Genomic DNA, 27,770 nt, shown 5'->3' with positions numbered 1-27,770 from the left:
AGCATTTAACTTGCCACCACCACAGTTGTACTTGACACCCCCAAACTAAATAAATAAACAATATTAGCCTTGGAAATTTGTTTACTATTTTTCAAAATTTACCAAACATCTGCACAAATTTCAAAATTTTGTCTTCAAAATTTTATGAAATCAGTATGTATTTTATCGAAAATTTCTAAATTTGCATGGAAATCATTTGAATTTGTATCATAAATTTAAAATTTCTAATAAAATACATTTTATTGGAAATTTCAATAGATTTCATATGCAATTTCCAAAAATTTCAAAATTTCTGACAAATCCTCAAAAGTTTCAGAATTTTTGACAGTTGAATTTGTATGCAAATATATTTCAAAATTTTGGCACAACAATGAAATTATGAGGGGGTGTTGAGTAGAAGAGTTAAATGCTCTCAACCCACACACAAATGGTTTTGGCACGCACACGTATATTGGCAAAACGACGGCGTTTCATGATAAAATGAAACGATACGCGCCGCTGTGCTCCAGTAGCACCGAGAGTAGCGAGCTGAGAATTGCGTTTATTGAAAGTGACCAATCCATCGAACAAAAAATAAAAAATAAAAAACTAAAGAAAAGTTTAGAAAGAAACTTGCATATAAAAAAGCCTCGCTTTCCTCTGCCCCTTTATTCTTCTCCATTTCCCCCTTTCCCTGCGTTAGGGTTTTCTGCAACAACCCTATTCCTCTTTGTATCTACCACACTTTCAATCGAATCTCACCCAACACGTTAATTCAATCACACGCACGATTCTATCACCGAACAATTTCTAGGGTTTCGAATCGGGGATTAATTGATTCTTTCATTCAATTTAACGAATATTCGATCGATCCGAAGCTGGTAATGTTTGTGATTATCTCTTGGATAATACTGTAATACACGCTCCCTGGCGAGCGAGTTGACGATTTGCAGGGTGGGTTGGTTTTTGTATGGAAACTCGTAGTCGGAAGCGGGCGGAGGCTTCCTCAGCTGCCCCTTCATCTTCTTCATCTAGTCCCAAAACTCGTCCTAACAAGCGCTCTCGTCTTTCTTCTTCCACTTCTACCTCTTCTGCCACTGCTACAGCCACCGCAGCAACAACCGCCGTCGCTACCACTCCTATTCGTTCTGTCAACACTCGTACCCGCGCGTCCAGAAACAAAGAACCTTTACCATCTAAGAATCTTCCTCCTATGGATTCCAATAATGAGTCATCCTCGGCTTCACGGCGTGATCGTCGCGGCAAGAATTTGGAAAGGGATAACTCCGATAAGGGAAAGGAGAAGGAGCACGATGTTAGGATTAGGGAAAGGGATGCAGAAAGAGGGCTGGCTTTGAATATGGAAACCGGTGCAGGGGATGAGGATGATAACGACAGTGACAGTGGTGCTGGGCTGTTGCATCAGAATTTAACATCTGCCAGCAGTGCACTCCAAGGGCTTCTTAGGAAACTTGGTGCTGGTTTGGATGATCTGCTTCCGTCATCCGGGATGGGTTCGTCCTCTCATCAGAATGGGAGGTTGAAGAAGATCCTTTTTGGGCTACGGGCTGACGGGGAAGAAGGTCGGCAGGTTGAGGCTTTGACGCAGCTCTGTGAAATGCTTTCTATTGGGACTGAGGATTCACTTAGTACTTTCTCCGTTGATTCTTTTGTACCTGTCCTCGTTGGGTTGCTGAATCATGAGAGCAATCCTGATATCATGCTTCTGGCAGCAAGGGCGCTAACACATCTCTGTGATGTACTCCCTTCGTCTTGTGCAGCTGTAGTGCATTATGGAGCCGTTTCAATATTCTGTGCGAGGCTGCTCACTATCGAGTATATGGATTTGGCCGAGCAGGTTGTTCCCTACTTCCTGACCATTATTTGATTAGTGAAAACTGCATTGAGAATTTTGGGCAAGTGTTAAATATTTTATGTTGAATTTAAAAGATGTCTAATTGTTTTAAAAGATGTCTATTTGTCTAATTTGTTCAGTACTATATATGAGGTTCTTTGGTCATAATTCATGTTGTTTATAGGATATATGCTTTTGTTTATCAGCAACTCTATTCTGGAAATGAGATTCATAGTTGTTTAATTGCTGAGTTTGTTAACATGAAAGTGTCTGATCTGGAAATGAGATTTTTAGTTGTTTAACTGCTGCGTTTGTTAACATGACAGTCCCTTCAAGCTCTAAAGAAGATATCTCAGGAGCACCCAACTGCCTGCCTGCGAGCTGGGGCTCTCATGGCCGTACTCTCTTATTTGGACTTCTTCTCAACTGGAGTTCAGGTTAGTTATCAGTGAACACCTACATTTTAGATGATGTTATAATTCATTTGGCGATAGGCACTTCAGCTGGGAAGCGTATATTGACAAAATTCTATGTGTCAGCGTGTTGCCTTGTCTACTGCTGCAAATATGTGCAAGAAGCTTCCTTCAGATGCAGCTGATTTTGTAATGGAGGCTGTTCCTCTTCTGACGAACCTCCTCCAGTACCATGATTCCAAGGTAAGCATATGTTTTGTTATTATCAGGCTTTTCATGTGATAAACACTGTATTTTCCCCTGCAACATCCCTAGTTTTTGCTATTAAGAAGGTTTTGTATGATCCGAGGAAAGTTTTTGATCCCTATAACCCATATTATTACTTTAGTCATATATTCATTATATGCAATTTAATTTTTGTAGGTCCTGGAGCATGCCTCTGTTTGTTTGACTCGAATAGCTGAAGCATTTGCATCATCTTCGGATAAATTAGATGAATTATGCAATCATGGACTGGTAACACAAGCTGCCTCCCTCATTTCTAACAGTAGTTCTGGAGGCGGACAAGCTTCTCTCAGTACGCCAACATATACCGTAAGTGCATTTTCTCTTTAAGTCCAATGCTTCGTCCTATAATTGTTGGTTTTTGACTTCAATGCATACACAGGGTTTAATCCGACTTCTTTCAACTTGTGCAAGCGGGTCCCCTCTTGGAGCTAAAACTTTGCTACTTCTTGGAATTAGTGGCATTCTTAAAGATATTCTCTCTGGTTCTGGAGTTTCTTCTAATACTTCTGTTTCTCCTGCATTAAGTAGGCCACCGGAGCAGGTATAGTGTACTTCCAAATTGTTCTTCAGGTTATTCATGTGTTTTTCCTGTTTATGGTGCATATCACCCATTTTGACCTTACATTCATGGTTTGTATCCTTGTTGTCTTCAGTTCTCTTAGCATTATTAAGAGATGGAATTATTCTAATTCTATGTTCTCATACACAGATATTTGAGATTGTAAATCTGGCAAATGAGCTTCTCCCCCCATTGCCACAAGGGACTATTTCCCTCCCTATCAGCACCAACTTTGTGAAGGGGCCTGTTGTAAAAAAGTCACCTGCTGGTACTTCTGCCCAACAAGAAGACACAAATGGAAATCCTCCTGAGATATCAGCCCGTGAAAAGCTATTAAATGAACAGCCTGAGCTACTTAAGCAATTTGGGATGGATCTCCTCCCAGTTTTAATACAGGTCGACATTTATTGCATTGATTACATGCATTAATTTTGCTTTAAAAATTTGTCACATTAAGAAAGTGTTTTGTTAAAATGCTCTTTTACTTCCTCATGCGGTAACTGATAATGGTGGTGTGTGTTTGAAAACAGATATATGGTTCTAGTGTCAATATACCTGTTCGGCACAAATGTCTTTCAGCCATTGGAAAGTTGATGTATTTCAGCTCATCAGAGATGATCCAGTCTTTGTTAAGCATGACAAATATATCAAGGTATCTAGAAATTTTACATTGATATTGCTCCATATTATCACCGTTTTTACTGGTTTAGAAAATTTATGCATTGCTACTTTGATCATATAGTTTCTTAGCTGGAGTCTTGGCATCAAAAGATCCACATGTATTGACACCTGCCTTGCAAATTGCTGAAATTCTAATGGAAAAGCTGCCCGGGACATTCTCTAAGATGTTTATCAGAGAAGGTGTTGTCCATGCAGTGGACCTACTTATTTTGCCTGGAAATTCAACCAATGTTTCAACACAAGCGTCTACTGCAGAGAAGGATACTGATTCTATACCTGGAGCATCATCTCGCGTTAGGCGTAATCGGCGACGCTCTGGCAACTCCAATCCTGATGGAAATCCTTTAGATGATATCAAGAGTCCTGTTTCAGTAAATGTTGGTTCACCTCCAAGTTCTGCGAATATTCCAACAGTAAATTCTAGTATCCGGTTATCTGTTAGCGCAGCTGCAAAAACTTTTAAAGATCAGTACTTTCCTTCGGATCCTGGGGCTGTTGAAGTGGGCGTTACAGATGATCTTTTGCATCTGAGAAATCTTTGCATGAAGTTAAATGCCGGTGTTGATGACCAAAGGACTAATAGTAAGGGGAAATCAAAAACTTCTGGATTTGGTCTGGAGGAGTGTTTAACTGGTGTCATATCTGAAATGCTAAAGGAACTTGGCAAAGGAGACGGTGTATCGACTTTTGAATTTATTGGTAGCGGTGTTGTTGCAGCTTTGCTGAATTATTTATCTTGTGGGTATTTTTCTAAAGATAAACCCTCAGAAACCCACCTGCCTAAGCTTCGCAAACAAGCACTTGCAAGATTTAAGTTATTTATTACTGTTGCACTGCCTGACACTATTGACAATGGGGATGTAACTCCTATGACTGTCTTGGTTCAAAAGCTTCAAAATGCTTTGTCCTCGATGGAGCGTTTCCCTGTTTTGCTGAGTCAATCACCTAGGTCATCCAGTGGAAGTGCACGCCTTTCCTCTGGACTAAGTGCTTTATCCCAGCCCTTCAAATTGCGTCTTTGTCGAGCCCAGGGGGAAAAGTCACTTAAGGATTATTCAGGCAATGTTGTGTTGATTGATCCATTAGCTAGTTTAGCAGCCATTGAGGAATTTCTTTGGCCTCGTATCCAGCGAAGTGAATCTGTTCAGAAGTCCAATGCACCTGCTGGGAATTCTGAATCTGGGACAAGTCCTGCAGGAGCTGGTGTTCCACCTCCTTCTACCTCTACTCCGTCCACCACCCGTCGTCATTCTACGAGATCGAGATCTTCTGCTAGTTTAGGGGATACCACCAGAAAAGAATTAACTCAAGATAAATCCTTGAGCTCATCTAAGGGTAAGGGAAAAGCTGTATTAAAGCCTGCACAAGAGGCGGCAAGAGGACCTCAAACCAGAAATGCTGCACGCAGAAGAGCAGCTGTTGATAAGGATGTTCAAATGAAGCCTGCAAATGGGGATTCTACTTCTGAGGTATACTTTGAAATCCTAGTTCATGATGCCATGCTTTTTTCTCTTTCCCGGAGCACCTGTGAAAGCAGAGGATGGAGGTGGAAGATCTGGCCAACCATGCATTTTGTAGTTTCATTTTTATGGAAAATATTTAATACTGCTAAATTAACGCCTAAAAGACGCCTGTATGACGTCTAAACAAAGTGCTCTTCTAAGTATTTCGTTGAGTTATTTCTTTGTTCTCCCTATTCAGTATGAGTTATTCCGAGCTTACAATTTTACATGCATGCTAATTGTTATTTAGCTATGTTCTTGTTATTAAACCATTGATGGGATATGCTGAGTAAAAACTATGTTCCCACACTCAAAATACCGTGGATAGGGCTTTACTTGTACGGTGTTAAGAGTCCTGCATCGAACAATATATGGTTTGAACACGTCCTTATAAGTGGGGGCAATTCTCACCCCACAAGCCGGTTTTGTAGGGTTGAGTTATGCCCAACCATATTTCTTAACACGATATCAGTGCTTGGTTAAAGATTTGGTGGGCCACTGCCATCAAGTTTCCGCTATCGGGCCACTCTCTATTTATTTCCACGCTCTAGATGTTCAGCCCTGGGTGTGAGAGGGTGTGTTAAGAGTCCCACATCAGACAATATATGATCTGAACGTGTCCTTAGAAGTGGATGCAATCCTCACCCTACAATCCGATTTTGTAGTGTTAGATAGGTCCAACCAAATTTCTTAACATACGGAAAGCATATCTTCCATTATGTGGTTTGAATCAAGCTCAGCTTAATTAATGTTCCACGAAGCATTTTAGTACTGATGATAGGTTATGATGGCTTTTATCTTTGTGTTTTTCTCTGTTGACAATATTTTCTACTGTTGTGCTGTAGGATGAAGATTTAGATATATCTCCTGTTGAAATTGATGAGGCTTTGGTTATCGAAGATGATGATGATATTTCTGATGATGAAGATGATGACCACGAAGATGTATGTAATCTAACATGTTCTTCTTTGGCTTAAATTTTCTTATTTATGCGTAGAAAATATAAGCAGTCATAATCTAGCTTGTTGGCTTAGCTCTTTTTTGATATAATTTATCTTTTGATATGCTAAATTTTGATTACATCTTTATTTTTTAATCACCAGAGTAGCTATGTTTGTTGTTTGTCGTCTTTGTTTTCAATTCAGTCAAACTAATATTCTATTATTATTCTGTAACAATATTCATTAAATATACTCAACCAAGATTGAACACTGTCCTTAAGTTCATTTGCATCTACTCAGAAAATTTTCCTTGTTCATTTTTCTGTTGCAGATGCTGAGGGACGACTCACTTCCTGTTTGCTTACCTGACAAAGTACATGATGTGAAATTGGGTGATTCAGCTGAGGAGAGTACTGTTACTCCTGCAACTAACGATGGCCAGACTAATGCGGCTTCTGGTTCTAGTAGCAAAGTTGGTTCAGTCAGGGGATCAGACACTGCAGATTTTAGGAGTGGCTATTCTTCTAGCTCACGAGGTGCTATGTCATTTGCTGCTGCTGCCATGGCTGGACTTGGATCTGCCAATAGCAGAGGAATCAGGGGTGGCAGAGATCGGCAAGGGCGTCCATTGTTTGGTAGTTCTAATGATCCTCCGAAGTTAATATTCACTGCTGGTGGGAAACAACTCAGCAGGCAGCTGACTATTTATCAAGCTGTTCAAAGACAGCTTGTACAAGATGAAGACGATGATGAGAGGTTTGCTAGCAGTGACTTTGTGTCGAGTGATGGAAGCAGGATGTGGGGTGATATTTTCATAATAAATTATGAGAAGGCAGATAGTCAAACAGATAGGGCTACCCCTGGTGGCCCAAGTTCTAACACTCCGAAATCTAGTAAATCTGGGTCAGTATCAAATTGCAGTGCTGAAGTCAAGTTGCATCAGACATCTGTAATTGATAGTATCTTGCAGGGGGAATTGCCGTGTGAGCTGGAGAAATCTAATCCCACATATGATATATTGGCTCTATTGCGTGTGCTGGAAGGTTTAAACCAGCTCGCACCTCGTTTGAGGGCCCAAGTAGCTACCGATAGCTTTGCTGAGGGAAAAATCTTGGATCTAGATGAGCTAGTTGTTGCCACAGGTTCTAAGGTTCCTCCGGATGAATTTATAAGCAGCAAGCTTACTCCAAAATTAGCTAGGCAGATACAAGATGCCCTTGCCCTATGTAGTGGGAGTCTTCCCTCATGGTGTTACCAGTTAACTAAAGCTTGCCCTTTTTTGTTTCCATTTGAGGTCAGAAGACAGTACTTCTATTCAACTGCCTTTGGATTATCTCGTGCTTTGTATCGACTCCAGCAGCAGCAGGGTGCCGATGGCCATGGATCAACAAATGAAAGAGAGGTTAGGGTTGGAAGGCTGCAGCGCCAAAAGGTCCGTGTCTCTCGAAACCGCATTTTGGATTCTGCTGCTAAAGTGATGGAAATGTATTCTAGCCAGAAGGCTGTACTTGAAGTAGAATATTTTGGTGAAGTTGGCACTGGCCTTGGTCCCACCCTTGAGTTCTATACACTTCTAAGTCATGACTTACAAAAAGTTGGACTTCAGATGTGGAGATCGGGTTCTGATCAAATGGAAATTGATGGAGATGAAAAGAAAAAGAAAAGCAGTGAAGGCAATATTGCTAGAGACGGGGAACTTGTTCAAGCTCCTCTTGGGTTGTTTCCTCGTCCCTGGCCTGCAAATGCCGAGGCATCAGAAGGTAGCCAGCTTTTTAAAGTGATTGAATATTTCAGGCTTTTAGGCCGCGTAGTTGCTAAAGCACTTCAAGATGGACGTCTATTAGATTTGCCGTTATCTGTAGCCTTTTATAAGCTTGTTCTTGGTCAGGTTAGTTGTAGCAAAATTTTCATATCTCATCCAATTTCATGCATACTGTTGAGAGCTTTAAACTGATTTTATTTTGGTCTATATTTAAACTTGATTTTTAGGATCTTGATTTGCATGACATTCTTTACATTGATGCTGAACTTGGGAAAACTTTGCAAGAGTTGAATGCCCTTGTTTGCCGGAAACATAATATAGAATCTATTGGTGGTGGTTATACTGGTACAGTAGCAAATTTGCATTACCGTGGAGCTCCAGTTGCAGATCTTTGTTTGGATTTTACCCTTCCTGGTTATCCAGATTACACTTTGAAACCTGGGGATGAAATTGTATGTAGCCACTATCTTTAATTCTTCTCCTTTTCTTTAAATTCTTATTGTGAAAATTGTTTTGAACTTGCTGTCAAAATTTCAGGTCGACCTCAATAATCTAGAGGATTATATATCCATGGTTGTTGATGCCACTGTCAAGACTGGAATAACACGGCAACTGGAAGCCTTTAGAGCCGGGTTCAATCAGGTTATTGGCTGATCTTAATTAATTCACTTCATTTTAACTGTACACTTTGTTTGTGGATATGCTGAGCAAGTCTTTATTAATTGGAAGTGTTTTGGTTTTTTATTTAACTTGATTAGGAAGTGTGGTATTTGTTGTTCTCCCCGTCTATTTATTTCACCCATTCCTTTTCTTTTACATCTCAAACAATTTTATTGACTATTAAGCTTGACCATATATTAATTTGATAATATGCTAATCATTTATCCTAGAGCTTTAGTTGCTGTCTTTTTAGATTTCACTTGATGCAAGCCTTCAATTGGGTACCATGTCTATCGTGCTTAATTTATGGTTTTTGTTAAGCAGTTAAGTGCATATATATAGCTTTAAATCTCACACTTGGATTAATTAATTAGGAAATGGTAAGACTTTTGCTTCTCTTCTGTTGGTTGTGTTGGCTACCAACCTCCAACCACCCTGCAAATTAAGGGAGGATGATAGAAACAAATACTCTTTTTTTTTTTTTTATTTTTTTATTTTTTTTTAAATATATATTTTTTAAATTGATTTGAATTATTCTTATTTTGAATGCCAAGTTCTGGCACATTTGTGAAATAGGCTGCTTGTCTTTCTTATACGAAAGATGAGCAGGATAACAGTTGGAAAAACGTGTTTGATGCTCTGTTCATAGTTTAATTTAGTTAAGTAAACATTTGTCACTTGTACACTAATGCCGGTCAATTCAGGTTTTTGACGTCTCATCTTTGCAAATATTTACGCCTCATGAATTGGATTATTTACTTTGTGGCCGTCGAGAATTGTGGAAGGTATTGTTTTTACTGAGATTTCCTATTGCAAAAATATTTGAAATGTTAAGGTCAGTAATTTAATCATAAGTTTTTCTTTGAGCATGTTTGCAGACAGAGACACTAGCTGATCATATAAAATTTGACCATGGGTATACAGCCAAGAGCCCTGCAATAGTGAATGTATGATTCTTTTCTATGTATAAAAACAGTAGTGTAGTAGTAGTGTATTATGGAATATTTCAGGTGTTATATTTGATGCTCATCTTACATGGTGCTTTTTAGTTGCTTGAAATCATGGGAGGGTTCACACCGGAGCAGCAGCGTGCCTTCTGTCAATTTGTTACTGGAGCACCTAAGCTACCACCTGGTGGATTGGCTGTTCTAAATCCAAAATTAACGATTGTGAGAAAGGTATTAGAATATATTTTTGATCATCGTGCCTTCAGTATCTAGTTCATTCACAACTTCCTGTGCCTTCAGTATTCTAGTTCATTCACAACTTCATGTGATTTCAGTATTTTAGTTCATTCACAACTTCCTGTGATTTTGTGTTTCAAAGCTTGAATGTTTTTACTTCTCTTTGTTATTGAACTTTGTTCATTACCCTATTGTGTGTTGTTACACTTGATATTTTAATTTTTATTCTAATTTTGATACATTAAGTACAAGGTTAATATGGTCTGAAAAAGTAGTGTTAATATGATGTTTTGGTGCAGCTCTCATCAACTGCAGCTAATACTGCATCCAATGGGAATGGACCTTCAGAAACAGCAGATGATGACTTGCCAAGTGTGATGACATGTGCAAATTACCTTAAGCTTCCTCCATATTCTACCAAGGTTGGTGCAATACTGTATATAGGATAGCACTGTTGAATATATGATCCTAAGTGTCTAAGCATCTTTGAGTACTGATATTTGATGTTCAATTTGAAACAGGAAATTATGCACAAGAAGCTAATGTATGCAATCAATGAAGGCCAGGGATCCTTTGATTTATCATGAGTTTCATGGTTTAACCTACCAGACCCTGAATGTTAATATGATGAATCAGGGTTTACTTTCCAGGCTTACTTTTTGGTTGGTACTTTTCTCCTTCCTTCTCAAATAATGGCCTTGTTTAAGAAGCTCATCAAAGGTTGTGACATAGTTCAGGTGAAGTGGAATGTCCCATTGATTGTGGATGTGTGACTATTATTAGTATTATTCTCTGCCGCATTATGTGCATGTTGTTGATTATTTTTTCAAGTATATTTTACGTTTTTTGTTCTGTTTTTGGTAACTGATGATTTTTTTTTTATATATTGACGGCAGGCAGTCAAAACGGATCGCCACAATTTCAAGATGTTCAGGCATTTGCCAAGCTCGTGTAAATAAAATAGGAATGTTGAGCTATTTTGCCCTCTAATTTTTTTTGATTCTGTTTTCAAGCCAAATTATTGGCAGTTCATACTTGTATGGAAGATGTTAAAGGAAATAGAAATAAATTCAAATACTATATGCTTTTTGGTGGTTTTTATTCTTACCTTAACCCTTTTATTCAATTGTGTTCTTTTCCCCTCATCTTTCTTCATCACTGTCCTTATTTATCAATGTTGTCAAAATTGCCTGTTTACACGTCGAATTGGAGACGGGAATGGATGTTTTATGCCTGGACAAGTTGACTTGAGTTGGCTCATTCCCCGTCTTGAAAACACAATGTTTTGCTCTGCAATTGTGAACACGTTCTTTTTTCAGAACGCACTGTTTCATTTATTTGACTTTGATGAATAACATAAATCCACAGGCACACCGTTTAGAAGCCATAATGAACAAGTTCTACATCTAACTAGTCCAATATACAGAAATATAATGAAACTTTCCCCACTCATTCTCACTTGTAGACCAACTTTTCCATCTGTCCTTCATTTCAAAACCAACCCCCCATCTCCTTCATTTATACTAAAACGTTTCCCTTATCCATTTTTCTCTATCATACCACTTCTCTAATTTGTTGTCACTGCCCAAAATGTTATCTTCAATATCTTGTTGTTTTTGAGCTTTGAAGATGTCTTCTGTAGACAACAAAAATATTACTGGAACAAAAAAGTGATATTGTCTGAAACTATGGAGTTGCAATTGATGGAACTAGAAAGAAAATAAAGTGCAAAACATTGTGAGAAGACTGTCTTAGGAGCTGTTTACCGTTTGAAGCACCGTTTGGATATAAGAATAAATGGTTAAAAAGACAATAACTATAGACATCACTTTTGAATCGGTAGATGAGGTGAGAAAAAGAAAGATTTTTGAGGTCGTTGGTGCTTCCGAACTTCTCAAATAAAAGAACAATCAAACTGCCATCAATAACATTTTCAAGAATAGTGTGAGGGAAGATGCATGCATGGTAACTGCTTCTTTCTTTTACAACAATCATATTCCTTTCAATGTGGCAAAGAGTGAATATGATTTAAGCCATTATTCTACTATGAGATAAGGGTGACATATTTGGGAAAAAAAGTAGAAGCAACAGAGTTGATTTAGAGGAACATAAAGTTTTATTTTTATTTTAAAGAAAGTAGGATGCACCCTTATGAAGATGGATGGACAGATCAAATGAAGATGACCAAATGAAGATGACTACATTAATTTTTGAGCAAACAATCCTAAGGGACTATTTTTATGAAGTCTATTGATGCATTTTACATATCCAAGACAATTGATTAAGTTTTAAAGACGATCCACGGTAGACACAGTAGAAATTGATGAGAGTGAAGATCATGTGGAGGATAGTTTCTTTGAACATGGATTAAATCATAGAAATTTAAAGTACTAATAGTTTTACATAGGATTAATGCACTTGTGTTATTTGTTTTAGTCTTTCTGTTGAGTTGTTTGTCATATCTAAAGAGAGAATAATATTTCTTACAATATTTAGGTTTTTATTTAGAAACAATAATGAATAAGATTATTTTATATATGTATAAGATTTTTATACAACTTGTACATCATTCGTTCCTGATTCTTTTTCACAAATTCAGGAGATTACGACACATAAACTTTCTTTTGTAAAGGACTATTCAGAAATATAGATTTCACATCTAAATGCATCAGAGGTTAATTTCTATTAACAACTATAGCAATCACCAATCTGATTGGTTCATGCCTAGCTACAGGAACAAACACCTCAAAGTAATCTAATCCAGATTTTTGTAGAAATTCTCTAACTACTAACCTTACTTTGTGTTTTCCAAGTGATCCATCTGACTTCAGTTTTAATTTGTAAACTCATCTCACGCTGATGGCTTTCTTGTTCTTTGTAAGCTCAGTCAACTCCCAAATGCTGTTTCTTTCTATAGCCTCAAGTTCTTCTTTCATGACCTTCAACGACACTTTATTCTCGAGAGTTTCTTTAGTACTAACTGGTTCAGAGTCTACCAACATGGCACACTGAAAGACTTCCCTTTTAGAGTCTATCTCAGTATCTTGCAACATATCAAAATATGCAAATCTTCTTAGTATTTGTCTAATTCTTTGTGGCCTCTGAACTTGTTCAGAATCTTCTTCAGATGTTGGACTACCTTCAAAGACTAGACCACCTTCAGAAGCATGACCACATTCAGAGGCATGATTACCATGAGTGTCTGGATCATCATCAAAATATGGATCAGAATCAGATTCACCTTTAGACTCAACTTCATTATCAAATCCATCTTTAGACTCTAACTCATCTTTAGAGGCAAAATTCCATTCAGAGACAAATTCTCCTTCAGAGTCAGAAGTGAATTTGGAACATAACTCATGTGTTATCACTGCATTGAGACTTGCTATAATCCCATGCTTATGATTCTTTCACAATGACATCTATGCTGAATTCAACTTTGTTGGTGACATGAAAATAAAGCTTATAAGAAGATGTACTATTACACCCTACAAGCAACATGCCTATGCTTATTCCATCCAACTTCTTTCTCTTAGCATATGAGACATGTTTATAATAAAAAAAACCAAACACCTTCAAACGACTCACACTTTTCCTGCTTCCAGTTCACTTCTGAATATGAACTACTCCGTTCAACTTCTTTGTGGGACACCTATTGAGAACATATGTTGAAGTCGTAACAACTTCACCTCACTATGTATGAGGAAAATTCTTCTCTTTCAGCATGCTCCTGGTCATATCAAGCAAAATTATGTTTATGCTTTCAACAAGACCATTGTGCTGAGGAGTGTATGGAACAGTAACCTCATGCTAAATTCCATTCTCCTCACAATACTTCTTGAACTCTGTAGATTTATACTCACCTCCACCATCAGTTCTGAGAATCTTCAGACTCTGTCCACTCTAATTCTCAACCTTGACTATGAACTTCTTGAATTCAACAAACACCTCATGCTTAAACTCGATGAGTGCTACCCATGTCATGCTTCTGAACTCATCCATAAATGACACAAAATACTTAGTTTCTCAAAGTGAATGTACTTCAAATGATACACATACATCAATATGCACTACTCCCAAAGCATGTTTTGCTCTTGGGGCCATTTCTGATGCAAATGGCAATCTAGATTGCTTTCCTTTCATGCATATCTCACATGACTTCTTAGACTTCACAATCTTAGGAATTCCATGTACCAAATTTTAAAATTCAGATGCCCCAATCTCTTGTGCCACAACTCACTGTCACCTTCAACACCTTCTGCACTAAGGCATTTAGTTTCATCTATTTCCACATTCACTTTGAATTTTCTGTTGCCTCTCTATTCAGATTGCATAATCAACTTCTAATCAGAATCATACAACTTCAAGAGATTGTCCTTCATAGTAACTAAGAAACCTTTCTCAATTAGCTGACCTACAGTCATCAAATTGCTCTTCATGTCAGTAACGTACCAAACATCCTTGATCAGAACAATTTTTCCATTCTTCACTCTGACTTTGACATTTCTCATTCCTTCAGCATTAAGTTACTTATCATCAACACATTTGATCTTTATCCTATTTCGAGAGTCAAAATCAATTAGCCATTGTTTATTTCCAGTTAGGTGATTTGGGCAGTCAGTGTCCATATACCACAATTCTACCAAATATCCTCCATCAGATTCAAAAGTCATCAATAATACAAGTTCATCATCAGAATCTTCTATGACTATGTTTGCTTCTTCTGATTTTCTTTCCTTGTTTGACCAACAATTAGCAGCAAAATGGCCAAACTTCTTACAACAATAACATTGAACCTTCTTGTCAAAATTCTCCTTTCCTTTATGATGTTTCTTCTCATCAGAGTTGGAGGCTTCTGAATTTTGATAACCACTACCATGTCTCTTCTTGGCCTCTGACTAAGACTGCTTTTGATTCTTCTTATCAGAAGACGCTTTCAGAGCCTGCTCTACCTCTCTTTCAGAGTTTCTCTCAATCAAACGTAACTCTTGTGTGTAGCGGTAAATTCATGACCATCAAGCCATGGATAAACTTATCATCAATAAAACCAGAGTCTCCACCGCGCTTTTATTGTTTCCAAAGGAAAAGGGAAAATTACGAACAAAACCCAAAGATAAGAAGTTTTCAAATAAAAACTAATAAAATTCCAGAGATTATAGGTAAGGGGGTTGGTTACACAGAGGGAAGGTGTTAGCACCCAAAGTGTCCTAGGTACTCCTAGGGAGCCCTTTTTTATGTGTGTATGTGTTTTTGGTATAAAATGATGTTTGAGAAAAATAGAGTGTGAGGATGAGAAAAGAATTCATTGATTATATTTTTGTGCTTGACAAGACCTTCGGACTTGTGCCTACGTACCAACATAAAAATGAGGGATCAAAACCTCGTAGTTCGTGGTAACAATTTCAAAGTGAGTGAGTTGCTTTTAACAAAAGGTTAATGAGAAAGGCCTAAAAGGCCCAAAAGTTTGGATGAGGTTATTAGTTCTTTTTGTCTTTTGAAATTTTAAGTCAATATGCTTAGATTTACTTACAAGTTTGATTTAAGAAAAAAGAAGCTCAAAAATTCAATGGCGTAAGACCAAAGTTTCTACTTGAAATAAGGTCTAAGTTTGAAATCACAAGCAAAGATTTTTTTTGAAAAGGGGGAGAGATTTGAAATTTAAGAAGCGGGAGGAGATGAAGAGACTAATCCTAAGCATAAAATTAAAAGTTAAGAGTTGAAAAGATTTGACTAATGAGATGTAATCCAACAAACAAAAATGTCATATAGAAAACCCACTTTTCCTTTGGACTTTGAATCAAGCAATAATCAGTCAGGCAATTAGCAACATCAGACATCATGAAGATCAAGGCATCAAATAAAAATAGCCATATCCAAGCATACAACTCCGTAGCTAGCAATTTTCTTTATCTTCTCATGTATCAGCTGAAATGCTCCTTGATCAACTCAGAATAAAGCCTTAGACACCAGATCAAAACAACAATTTGCATCAAGACAATGTGGAAGATGAGTTCAAACGAATCCCAAGACTTGCATCAAATAAAGGCCCAGTTCACAATAACTTGGTCTCAGAATGTTGGCATTGGCCAAGTCCTTTTTGCACAGGGAATGTTACCTAGTTCTAAGTCCAAAAGTTCAGATCAAGATCAATAGTCCACCAAACATTTTTTAGGGTTTTTTGTTGTTTATTAAGTGTTTTAAGGTCCTAAGACCACAAACAAAATCAAAATGCACAAACAAATATATACAATCACAATATATGGCTCAAATGAGCAAAGTGAAAATGGCATAAACATAAACAAGTTAAATGAAATGTAAATGGCAACGAATGATAAATGACTGAAAATTAAATTGCATAAAGTAAATGACTTGAATGTAAAGCAATATTAATAAGAGTTAGTCAAATGTTAGTTACGGTAAATTGAATGTTAGTGATGTTTTTTACTTTTTAAGTCATTAAGTCATTCTTTGGAGAATACTCGACCATCTATTCACAAGCATGAATCCTTGAACCAAGACATCTTCCATAGGAAGGAAAAAAGGTCAAGTTTTAACACAATACCATGAAAGATGGGAGACTTACAATCTCACTTACTAGAATGCTATGCCTTTAGGGTCAAATTTGGCTCTATGTTAAGCAATCGTAATTGAACTTATGTAGAAGTCACAACTATCTAAGGCCGGGCAATAAAAATTTAGGTGTTAATGCATGTTAGAGATTTGGTATGATGAACCAAACTCCTAAAACATACCACACACTAAAAGAAAATATCAAAAGGGATGTACCTATCTCATTCATACTTGTATTGGTTCATCTGACACAAGGTCATTGATGAACCAATTAGCCTTAGGATATTTGAGATTTCATTGGTCAATGAAAGGAATGGGCAAGAATAGGGATGGAAATGAAGAGGGATGGGAGGTAGAGAAACATAAATTGGTCATGGGAGGAATTTTATCAAATTAAAATCATTCATTCATTTTGGAAGATGAAATGTACATTTCATCAATCCCCTAAATCCAATGATTTTAATCCAACAAAAATCAAATCAACCTTGACCAAGGCCCAGACAAATAGTCAAACATCACAAGACCATAAAAATGGCTCAACATAATTTTTACACAATTAATCAAATAAAGAATCAATTTAAAAATGCATTAAAATACAAATTAGTTTGGTCAAAACCTAAAACCTCTTCAAAACACCAAATAAATTGCCAAGAGATTTATCTTAGGTCAAATAAGGTCAAAGGACCTTAGACAAACAATTTCATCATTTTTGAAAAGTCAGAAGTATTTTTAAACAATTAAAAATATGCATAAAAACATTTAATTCATGAAAAATATAAAATTAATCCAAAAAATAATTTTAATTCAGAAAATTAAAGAGAAAAATATTTAAAGATTTTTGGTGAAAGTCCCATATTTTTTTGGATTAAAAATGAAATTATTATGAATTAAACAAAATAAAGCAATTATATGAAAAATCAAAAAATACAAAAAAACAAGGGCCATCAGATCTCCCTCATTAATTGAGGTGGCAGATTTGACGGCCACACGCGTGCTATCCACCAAAGACCTGAGTTAAAGCGCCACACACGTGGTAATCACAACCAAGGGCCAAGATTAAAACGTTTGGACCAGATCAGATGGCTTGAGACTTGCCAATGCACCACCAGAGCCCTAGCTCTGGTCATCTTCTCCGGTGATCACCACCGGACTGGTCCAACCTCAACTTCATGAAAAATGAAAAACAAGCACACTATTTCAAAGAGAAATGCTTAGGAGCTCGAATCTGGTGTCAATTTTCTCCAATTCCAAGTATATAAAAAAATACATTAATTTGAATTTTGAGGATCATGAACTGAATTGTTTCGATTTGACCTCAAAGAAACTCAATCTTGTTGCCTACATTGATAGAACTTCAGCCAACCAAAAATCACAAAGAATAGTGAAGATCTGAGAGAGAATCGAAGAGATGAAATTTCTGAAATTTTACCTTCGAGTAGCTTCAATTCAGCTTGATCTTGATCTGAATTTGCTTGATTCTTCCTCCTCTTGCTTGCAGTGATCAATTGATATGGAAAGGGCAATGAATTCTTGGAGTTTGAACTTCAAACAGAAGGTGAAATTCAAACTCGATTTTAATGAAATCCTCAAGAAATTCTATGGTGTGAGGGTCTGAGTTCTCTTGGAAAAGGTTGGGCAAGGTGTTGATGTGATTTCTGAGGCCACGAGCTTGTTTAAATAGGCAAGGGAATTGATTTTTGCACCACTTGAAATTTTGCCAAAATTGGAAACCAAGTTGCATGGATGCATGGTAAATGATTTGGGCCTAAGGAATGATGCAATCCATCTCCAATTTGTGTGAAATTGATGCTGAAGTCATTACATGGAAGCATGCAAAGAGGAATGATCACTTGAATCCAAAACTTGCCAAAACCAATCCCACAATGGAGCCATGTGCAAGCCCCTCAATTTTGATTCAAATGAGAAAATCTTAGACTTTTTTGGAAAGGTGAGATCAAGGGGAACAACTTTCATGTTGAATACTTTTCCATTTAAAGCTTGTATCAAGATGAAGTTTGAGGTGGAAGTTTGGAAAATCAAACATATTTGAAAATTTTCTAAGTACCAAGTCAAATGTTCACTTCTTCCACCTTGAATAACTTTTGTTATGGACTTCAAATGGAAAACGTTTCTTCATAAAAGTTTTAGATATTTCAAACCTCTTAAATATGGTCACAAATTTGACCTCATTTGAATTTGGCATGAAGGAGTTATGCATTTTAGAAGTTGAGGAAAATCACTTGTTCAATGGTAATGGTCCAAAATGACCTTTAATATTTCCTCTTGGCATATGCATTTGCAAGTTTAATTTGATCTTCTTCCAAACATAAAAGTTGGATAGGACATCTTTAATTTGATCATGGAACTTGAATGACTTTCATCTCATAAAAATTGACCAAGTTATGATCCTTGGAAGTCGACCTCCTAACTAGGGTTCAGACAAAATGACCTATAATATTTCACCATAAAAAATGACTTTACAAGAAAAAATAGCTATTGACTTCAACATGAAAGTTGTTTGGAATATCATAAGGAGTAACATTTCTCTTGGAAACATTTTTGTATGACAACATTTGTAGGAGATAGGGTCTAGGGAACCCATATTTTGACCAGTTGGCTTTCTCTGGTCAACCACCATGAACCAACTTGCAAACTTGACATTATATTGATATTTGGGACTCATGGAAGATCATATATACATAAGATGATGTAATGTGAAGTATCCCTTGATATATTTGATCAAATGATAAATAAACTTGCTGAGGAAGTCACACAAGATACCTAGATGAATTAGGACTTTCAAGGCAAACAAGCTTCAAACTCTTGATGAATTCTTGAAGAAAATGATATGTGAAGACCATGGGGATCCATATATAATGTTTAGAGTCATTGTGAACCATCTCTTGGTTAATCTCCTTGCCTTGAGGGTCTCAAACCCTAGATATAAGCTTGATGGAGCATGAGTGGTCACACACACAACCTACAAAAGCAACAAACTATACATTGACATATTTTTTGGTATTTTGGTTAGTAAATAATGAAAAACAAAGTATGATACAATCAAAATGTTCTTGATGATCTCTCCCAATGCAAACCCAATGAATGAGGGGTAAGGAGGATGCCAATGTGTGATCCCTAAGCCAATGCATATGATGAGATGGCATGAGGGATCTTATGGTAAAAATTGGGGTCTTACATTGTGCCTCTAGACTAATTTGCAACTCTTTAATTTTCATGGTGTTGATGTCCTTAGAGTGTTCAATTGAGTATGTGATTTCAGTACCTTTTTAATGATTACTTGTTCATAGAGAGTTTCTCCACAAGATTTCATTTCATTTGTGATCAAAATGACTCTATAGATGTAATGAGGTACCTTATCATTGTTCTTCATGTTGAGATTCTCATACTGCTTACGTAGAGAATAGAGCATCACCTTATTCACTGATGCATCACCGTCGTAGCACCATACCAGTGTGTCCTACACAACTTTCATCGTCGTTGAATCAATGATCTTTTCAAACATATTCGTATACACACACTGATGGATATAGAACAACGCCTTCTGATTCTTCTTCCTCGTTTCTCTTTGCGCATTTTCTATGCTTCCGTAGCATCTGCTGCAACCGCCGTGTAACTATCATTGACGAAATGAAGAACATCTTTAGCGCCAAACAACACATGCATCTAAATCATCCACCAATTCCAATTCTTTGCTTCAAATACTGGAAGCTTTGTGTTCAAGCTTCCGTGTTCGCCGTTCATCTTTGTTCTTGTGCAAATTCACTAAGATTTCACAAGCACTGGTGTTTTCCAGTCCTGCAAAATCAAGAAATGTGATTCTGTTTTGATTCCGATCTTCAATTCAATATGAATTGAATGAACAAAATAAATCACACACACTTCACGTACATTCATGTTTCCCGTTCCTAAATCAGAGTCGGAGCTCTAGATATCAATTGTTGGAGCATAAAGGTTGAAGATAAAAAAGATGGAAGAGAGAGAAAATTTGCAACTAACTTTTACTTTCAAATGAAAAACACTTACGATGAATTCTATCTAAAAAGATCAAACTTTAACTTATATACACAAACCCAAATTAAATACAATTCAAATTTAAAACAAATAAAACTGAATTTAAATTACAATTAATAATACATAGTCTCCCGTCACAATTTTTCATCTCCCTGTATAGCTCCCACATAAAACAAAAATTCTAATAGAAGGTTTAGATAGAACATCGATGTAACTTCAAGCATTACATTAATGTTTCTTAACTTTGTCAAAATATTCATTGGTTTGATGCTTAAGAAATAATACATCACAGATTTTGATAATTTTTTGTTTTGTTTAATCTGATACCATAATTTATAACCAAACGCTTAATTACCGTAATCCATGAACACCCGTTGTTTAATTTTGTTTTTATCAAACCAATATATTTACTATCCATAATTCAAGTTTCAATATGAACTAAATTTAGAATATTTAACCTCCTATGACAATAATGGTCATGGCATGATTTTAGGGCATGGTGAACATGTTGGACCAGCTTGGCCAATAGCAAAATTGAATCCCTTCCTCAATAAATTAAGTCTTGGACCTTGAAACAAAGTTGAAGAGGAAGTTATTTAGGACATTTGACTCGAAGTGGAATTCAAAAGGATTGAAAAATGAGAAATTTATGGTCTTTAGAACTTCCCATAGGCCATTCTTGCCAAAATACAACCAACCAACATGATCTAATTTGGTGATTTTGTGATTTCTTGATTTCCAAGGCACAATGATGGATGTTTTGAGTTCATATGATCATATCGTGATGGGAAATGAAGTCTGGACCTTTGTGGAATGATTTTAGGTCAAATTGGTGGGTGGATCAAGTCATGGAAAGTTGAAAAATCATGAACAAACCGACTACTTGCAACCTGGATTGAATGAATGTTTAAACGGTGGATGAACATAAAATGATGAATGAATGGTAGGATGATTGGATGGTAAAAAATGATCAAGGTCAATGGGTGAAGGATCCCCAAATTAGGGTTTTTTGAGGCACAAGTTCCATCAAATTTCAAAGCCAGATGAATTAGGGTTTGAGATGTGGAGGTTAAATTAAGATGTTTAAAGGGCACGGAGCATGGACAAAATTTGGATTTGAGGGGTCCTCAATGACATGGCCAAGATCCATGGTGAATCATGACTTGTACAAGTCAAATGGAGGGTCAAAAACTAGGGTTTAGTCCTTGGGTGACTAGATGAATCTTGAAGCTTCTTCAAAGGGGACTCACTACCCAAATTGGACTTGGGGAGTGAGTGAGATGTCTTGAGTGATCCTCCAAGTTTCGTGGGATGCTTGGGGATGAAACTAGGATTAAGGTAGCTTGGGCACATCTCAACATGATCAGAGGATCTTGGGACTTTACAGATGAATCTCATGCCTTGGCCTTGTGGATCATTGAGTTTGAATGCACATGAGATGGTATGTATGATATGTATGTTTAGGGTTTAAGGCTTAAGAAAATGATATGGGGTAGGGCAAATTTGAAGGTAAGACAACCCTTAAATAAAAAACGGATACAATGAATTCAATCTAAACAGACCAAACTTTAGCTTATATACAAAAGTCCAAACTAAATATAATTCAAATACAAACCAAATTTAAAACAAATGAAACTGAACTTGAATTACAATTTACCGTACATAATCCATGTCACAATTTTTCATCTCCCGGAATAGCTCCCACATAAAATAAAAATTCTAATAGAAAGTTTAGATAGAACATTGATGTAACTTCAAGCATTATATTAATATATTAATGTTTCTTAACTTTGTCAAAATTTTCATTGGTTTGGTGCTTAAGAAATAATGCATCACGGATTTTGTGATAATTTTCTTGTTTAATCTATAATTTATAATCAAACTCTTAATTACCATAATCCATGAACACCCATTGTTTAATTTTGTTTTTATCAAACCAAGATATTTACTATCCATCATTCAAGTTTCAATAAGAACTAAATTTAGAATATTTAACCTCCTATGACAATCTGAACTATGAAAAGAAACACCATGTTGCAAGTTTTTAGAGATGTAATTTTCACCATTTGAGTTATTAGGAATCTAAAGTGACTACAAGGTAGAGAACATTAAACAAAATTGAATTCTTGTGATTTTTATTTGAGTTTTAGATGTAAATAATACTACATGGAACTGACAAAATGTTTGTCAATTACAAACATGAATCTTGGCAACCTCTGAGGTATTGTTTGCTATAACAAAGAGAAAAGCTAACTAAAATTTGAGCTCATGGACGCAATCAACTTCACCAACCAAATCACTAACTCGAATCTATCTCATCAACCTCATCCTTCTCATTCTCCAGATCCTTCTCATCATTGGAGGGACCACACTTGGCTTGGACTGCTAGTGTCTTTATCGCATTCGGGCAATCATCCTTACCACTGTTGAAGAGTGCTTTGTCCATCGGAACCGAGCAAGATCCTTTTCCTAAGCAATACTGCATAAAATCAAGCCACACAAAACATGTTACTCAGCTTATACTATAAACACTTGATACAACTTTTTATCTTTTCGTAAGAAATGAGAGGTTTACTTGCTCAACAATCTTCTTGGAGGAAGGTGCATGACATTTTCCCATGATAAACTCTCCACAGAAACCTAAAGGGTCGCCAAAGCTTGCGAACTCGATAGCCTTAATGGCTTTTTGGTTTGGACACTTGATCACAGCTGCTGGAGTCAGATTCGCCGCAACAGGTGTGAGTTTTTGGTTCTTACTTGACCATGACTTGATATTGGGAGGGTGATTCTCTGTGATGTAACTGCATATTGTATCTCTGTTGACCCTTACTATCTCAACGTTTTCTGGATGCGCTATCTCTTCCTCCAATATAACAAGCATGTTGTCTTTTGGTTTAAGGAATGATCTTGGAATGTGGTACCTGATGCAAATAAGTAACAATCTCAAAATGGATAGAAAAAACACTTGCCAACTGATTCAACATCGCAGATCATGGATAGACTCTGATACGATTACAAGATTTGCTTACTCTGATTGAGTAGGCTTTCCGAGCGGAGAGAGATAGCTCATCCAGTGACGACCGATGCTTTCGCCATTGATCCAAATCATTCCTTTCCCCATACCAGTCATTTTGATAGCAACCGGGCATGTTCCCTCTGGAGTTGCAAAATTTGTCTGCAAAATGAATATGGAATCATGAAAGAATTCAATGAATATTTTATAGGACTAAAGACATATTTTAATCTAAATAGCCAATACCTTGTACCAAGAGAGAGGTGCATTATGTCCCTTGGCATCTTTCCACTCTACTTTCTTTGATCCCACCTCGGTGAAAATTTCATATTTCTCGCCTTGGAGACCAACCTGCAAATTCGCATCAACTCAATTATACAATCCTACCTATTCTTTTTCTGGATCACATATAGCACCGACACTTCTGATTCATGATATGTCTCGTGTCTGAGGGTCTGACACGACACAGACATACGTGATTACATTTTAACGAGAGATTAAAGTACCTGGTGACCCCAACCATTAGCAGTGAGAGTAATTGTTCCAGAGTTCAAACCAAGGATGGTTACAGTCTTAGGTCCCGCATACCTGTGCTCCATGTATGCTCCACTATCCTGTGTATTTAAAGGGATACAAATTTTTTATGGTTCTCCTTTGAAACATAAAGAACTAAGCGAAAGTAGAGAAAATTTGAACAAAAAGAATGAAAAAAAGTTACGCCTCTCTTACAGGTAGTCCTACTAAAGAAGCCAATATAGCTATGTGGTTGACTCCAACTTTGAAGCTTACAGGTTTCTGGAATTCAAAGCCTTTCTCTTCATGGCTACCATGATTAGATCCTTAAAACCATAAAAAAGTTATCATATTTACATTGGATTGAGCCATTTCCTTTTAGAATTCAAATTTCTGTTTTGCGTGCTTACCAACATATTGTCCATTTACAAAAGCAAGTAATGAATGGCCAAGACTCAAAATACGAATAACCGGTGATATCTCATTCTTCTTTGGTAAGTCTTCTGGACCCAACTCCACACTGCAGTAAATAAATTTCAGATATCGTTTGCATGCTTAGAAGAAGCATTTGCGATTGCGATTGCCCTCAAAATACTCAATGCTTAGGAATGTGGAATAGATATGAACTCACTCACCTAGTGATGTACCATCCATAATCAGTGGTGTCCTTAAGCAAGCTGTAAAGCTCAGCAGGAATTTTTTGCTTTGGTGGCAATTCCTTGCTGGTTGGAATAGGCTCAGTATACACTTCCCACTTGTGATTGTTTGCAACCTTTGATTTCTCGAAGTTTCTTGAGTTGTGTTGCGAAGCAATCTGATTATTAAAAGTAGTCAGCTACAATGACCGAGGCCGAAGATTACTCAAAGACAAGAAAGTAACTTAAAGGATAGCCATTTTACATTTTGAGTGTTGAAGACCATAGTTTTACAATCAGGAAGAATGCTGATGGAACGCGGAGGTAGATAGTAGCTCGAACCTCTGAATTCTATTACTTTCGGATTTTGAGTGTGGTTGTTAGTGATAAAAGCAGCACATAAGTTACTTTCTTTCTTTTCATAGACTATAATCTGCATAGTTTCGCTTAAAATGTCAGTGACATACATTTCTTCCGTCTAATAGCAGCGCTATCAATAGCACTACATCATAGCAGAATTTGAACTAATCGATAACATTGTTCTCCGATATGCTATATTTGACACTTACCTCGTGATACTGGCTAAGTTTTTGTGTGGTATGTTCACCATTGAGTAGAGCCTTCTTACATAGGTTCACAGCCTTGTGAACATCCCTTAGGTGACTCCACTTTGGTTCTCTTTGCAGACCATAGGAATCAAGAGGAGCTTCGTCGTAATAACATGTTGTTGTAAAGGCTGAGGTTGTTCTACCAAAATTTGTTCCACCATGATACTACAAGAGTTCGAAAACGAGTTGAGTCAGAAACACTATTCTTATGGCTATGAATCTATGATCTTGCTAATTACCATATAGTAGTTGACTAAAGATCCATTCTTAGAGAAGAAGCGAGCAACTGAGAAGGCAATGTCTTCCGCAGATCTTTGAGACGGTGGATCTCCAAATACTCTATACCTGTAGTTGCAAATGATAAAAAATTATATACCGAGGATCTGTTTGGACTGACTTATTTGAACTTATCAACTGGCATAAGTACTTATGAGACCGTCTGAGAAAACTTAAGAAAATAACTTATGACATATCCGATTCTCGAAGAATAAAGATAATTGACTTACTGAGCAGTCCAGTTTTCAGTCCAAATGGATGGTTTGTATGGTTTGTTTGGACCTGTGAAGGTATCACCGCAGTGCCTTCCATTGCAAGCATTAATCTGCGAAATGGAGAACGTATAAGCTATATCTTTCTGAATGGAAAAATGATACCAAATTGATTATACATGGAGCTTACAACTGGATCAGGAGCATCCTTTTGCTTGCACATGATCCATGGAACTTCGTTATATAGTGAAACTGCCAATTTTGCAGCCCATTGAACATAACTATCTCCATCAGTTTCATAAGCAAGTTGGATATGATTGTACTCATTCTCAATCTGCAGCACATACATAAAAAAAAGTTAGAACTTCATATATATGTATAACATAGAATGATCATGCGTCGTAAAAAATCAGAACCTGTGCCAAAATGATAGGGCCTCCTTGAGGAGCAAAGAGTTTTTCTTGTTTCATTTTTTCTATAACGGTTGATACATATTGTTTCATGTGTGCCTGCAAATTACAAAGTATTATTAATTTCACATTTCATTAATCTTAAATCGTCTGTTACATTATCATGGTTGGTTACCTTAAAAGGTTCATTGTTCGAACGGAATATGATGTCGGGGACCTCTCGTAGCCAATATGGAAGTCCTCTGTCACATTAACATTATATATCAATCAAATCATTATCATTCATACTATATAATCTGTAAATAACATTGCAGAATCCACATATATATATATATATACCCGTGATTCCATTCGGCTTGGATGAAAGGGCCGACTCTAAGGGTAGCATACATTCCTTTCTCTTGTACAAGTTTAAGGAATTTTACCAAATCATACCTGCCTTCAAAGTTCAGCTGCATATATATAGGACATTAATTAATATGAATGTATATTAAAAAGAGATCCGGTTCGAGAAATAATTTATGTTCGAGAAATAGTTTATGTACATCGCCTTTCTCAAACTCATGAGCATTCCAAAAGACGTATGTTTGGATTAAGTTTAACCCTCCATGTTTTGCCCTATCAAGAATCATTGGCCACTCCTGAAACAGATATGCATTGAAGTATTGGATGGATAGATAGACAGATAGATAAAGAGACAAATATATTGTTACTTGGCGAAGAAGTAACGTACTTCTGGGACACTTCGTGGATAATGAATGGAACCGGAGAAAAAAAGCTCTCTTTTTCCATTGATCATGAGCGAGCGGCCGTCGTAAGTGACTGCTTTCGGGCCTACAGGGATGCCAGCAGAAACAATAGTGATGATGGAAAGGAAGGAAATACAAAGAAGTTTGAGAGGTGAAGACATGTTAATTGATTGTGTAAGAAAGACAGAAAAGTTAGAGAGGAAAAATGATGTTTAAATTTCAGTTTAAGAGTTGATAAAAAGGCTTTAGAGGAAAACTCGGTTAGTTGTTTTGAATTTCAGTTAGAAAATGATTGGTTGTGATTAGTTTGTGGTTAGTGAATTGCTCTGTCTTAAGCCTTGTTAATAGCTATGTTTTTGCTTTCTCCTTCTTTCATTCTACGTGGCTTTCTCTGTTGACTTAGACAATAATTTCAGGATCATCGTATGTTTCTTTCTTAATCTCTGTCTGTTATAATTTGTAAGGAAAAAGACATTTATTCAATCATATTTTACCATGTAGATACTAATATAACAAAGTAACATGATTTAATTGAATATGTATTTAAAAATTTAAGTTAATTGAATATGAGTCATTTTGTAAAAAGAAAATTTTTAGAAATTGAAAATAAAATAAAATAATAAATAGTGAAATGTATTAAATTGAAAATAAAATAAACCAAGAAGACATTTTTTTTGCTATTTATTCAAATAGAAACGTATAAAGTTTTATTTTATATTATATTAATAAAAACTTATTACAAAAGAAATCATATACTTACTATGTTTCTACTTTTTTTTTAATTTTTACACAATAATAAAATCCAACGTTTATTAATGTATCCACAATTTTGAATGTTCTTTTATATTTATTTTCATGTCTCAGTATCTAAATTAATTTAAATTGTACCTGAAATACAATAATAGATAAATATTAATCAAAATTATTT

At 36.4% G+C, this 27,770-nt stretch overlaps 2 protein-coding genes across 3 annotated transcripts; one reads left to right on the top strand and one right to left on the bottom strand.

The window, feature by feature from the left end:
• Positions 1–590: 590 nt before the first annotated feature.
• On the top strand, positions 591–10,904 carry LOC127106349 (E3 ubiquitin-protein ligase UPL3). Of its 2 annotated transcripts, none has more exons than XM_051043653.1 (18): positions 591–1,837; positions 2,161–2,271; positions 2,374–2,490; positions 2,671–2,841; positions 2,915–3,076; positions 3,245–3,490; positions 3,625–3,746; positions 3,837–5,244; positions 6,123–6,221; positions 6,550–8,106; positions 8,208–8,432; positions 8,518–8,622; positions 9,345–9,425; positions 9,519–9,587; positions 9,690–9,818; positions 10,124–10,246; positions 10,346–10,486; positions 10,721–10,904. In XM_051043653.1, exons 1-17 carry the CDS (start codon positions 950–952, stop codon positions 10,409–10,411), a joined length of 5,679 nt encoding a protein of 1,892 aa, XP_050899610.1. In that variant the 5' UTR covers positions 591–949; the 3' UTR covers positions 10,412–10,486; positions 10,721–10,904. The 2 variants fall into 2 exon arrangements, with proteins under 2 accessions (XP_050899610.1, XP_050899609.1); XM_051043652.1 differs by having other exon boundaries at positions 10,346–10,561.
• Positions 10,905–22,534: 11,630 nt separating this feature from the next.
• LOC127102456 (beta-galactosidase 13) lies at positions 22,535–27,041 on the bottom strand. Its single transcript, XM_051039824.1, has 18 exons — positions 26,827–27,041; positions 26,639–26,734; positions 26,433–26,545; positions 26,269–26,335; positions 26,100–26,192; positions 25,874–26,017; positions 25,702–25,796; positions 25,435–25,540; positions 25,157–25,360; positions 24,853–25,020; positions 24,588–24,766; positions 24,363–24,472; positions 24,169–24,278; positions 23,946–24,053; positions 23,686–23,790; positions 23,456–23,601; positions 23,002–23,347; positions 22,535–22,905 (listed from the first exon to the last, which is right to left on the bottom strand). The coding sequence occupies exons 1-18, from the start codon at positions 27,001–27,003 to the stop codon at positions 22,726–22,728; spliced, it is 2,547 nt and encodes an 848-aa protein (XP_050895781.1). The 5' UTR covers positions 27,004–27,041; the 3' UTR covers positions 22,535–22,725.
• Positions 27,042–27,770: the final 729 nt, after the last annotated feature.

This window comes from Lathyrus oleraceus, chromosome 7, assembly GCF_024323335.1.
Source record: "Lathyrus oleraceus cultivar Zhongwan6 chromosome 7, CAAS_Psat_ZW6_1.0, whole genome shotgun sequence".
Classification (NCBI taxonomy): Eukaryota; Viridiplantae; Streptophyta; class Magnoliopsida; order Fabales; family Fabaceae; genus Lathyrus; species Lathyrus oleraceus.
This window is presented reverse-complemented; position numbering and strand designations above follow the sequence as displayed.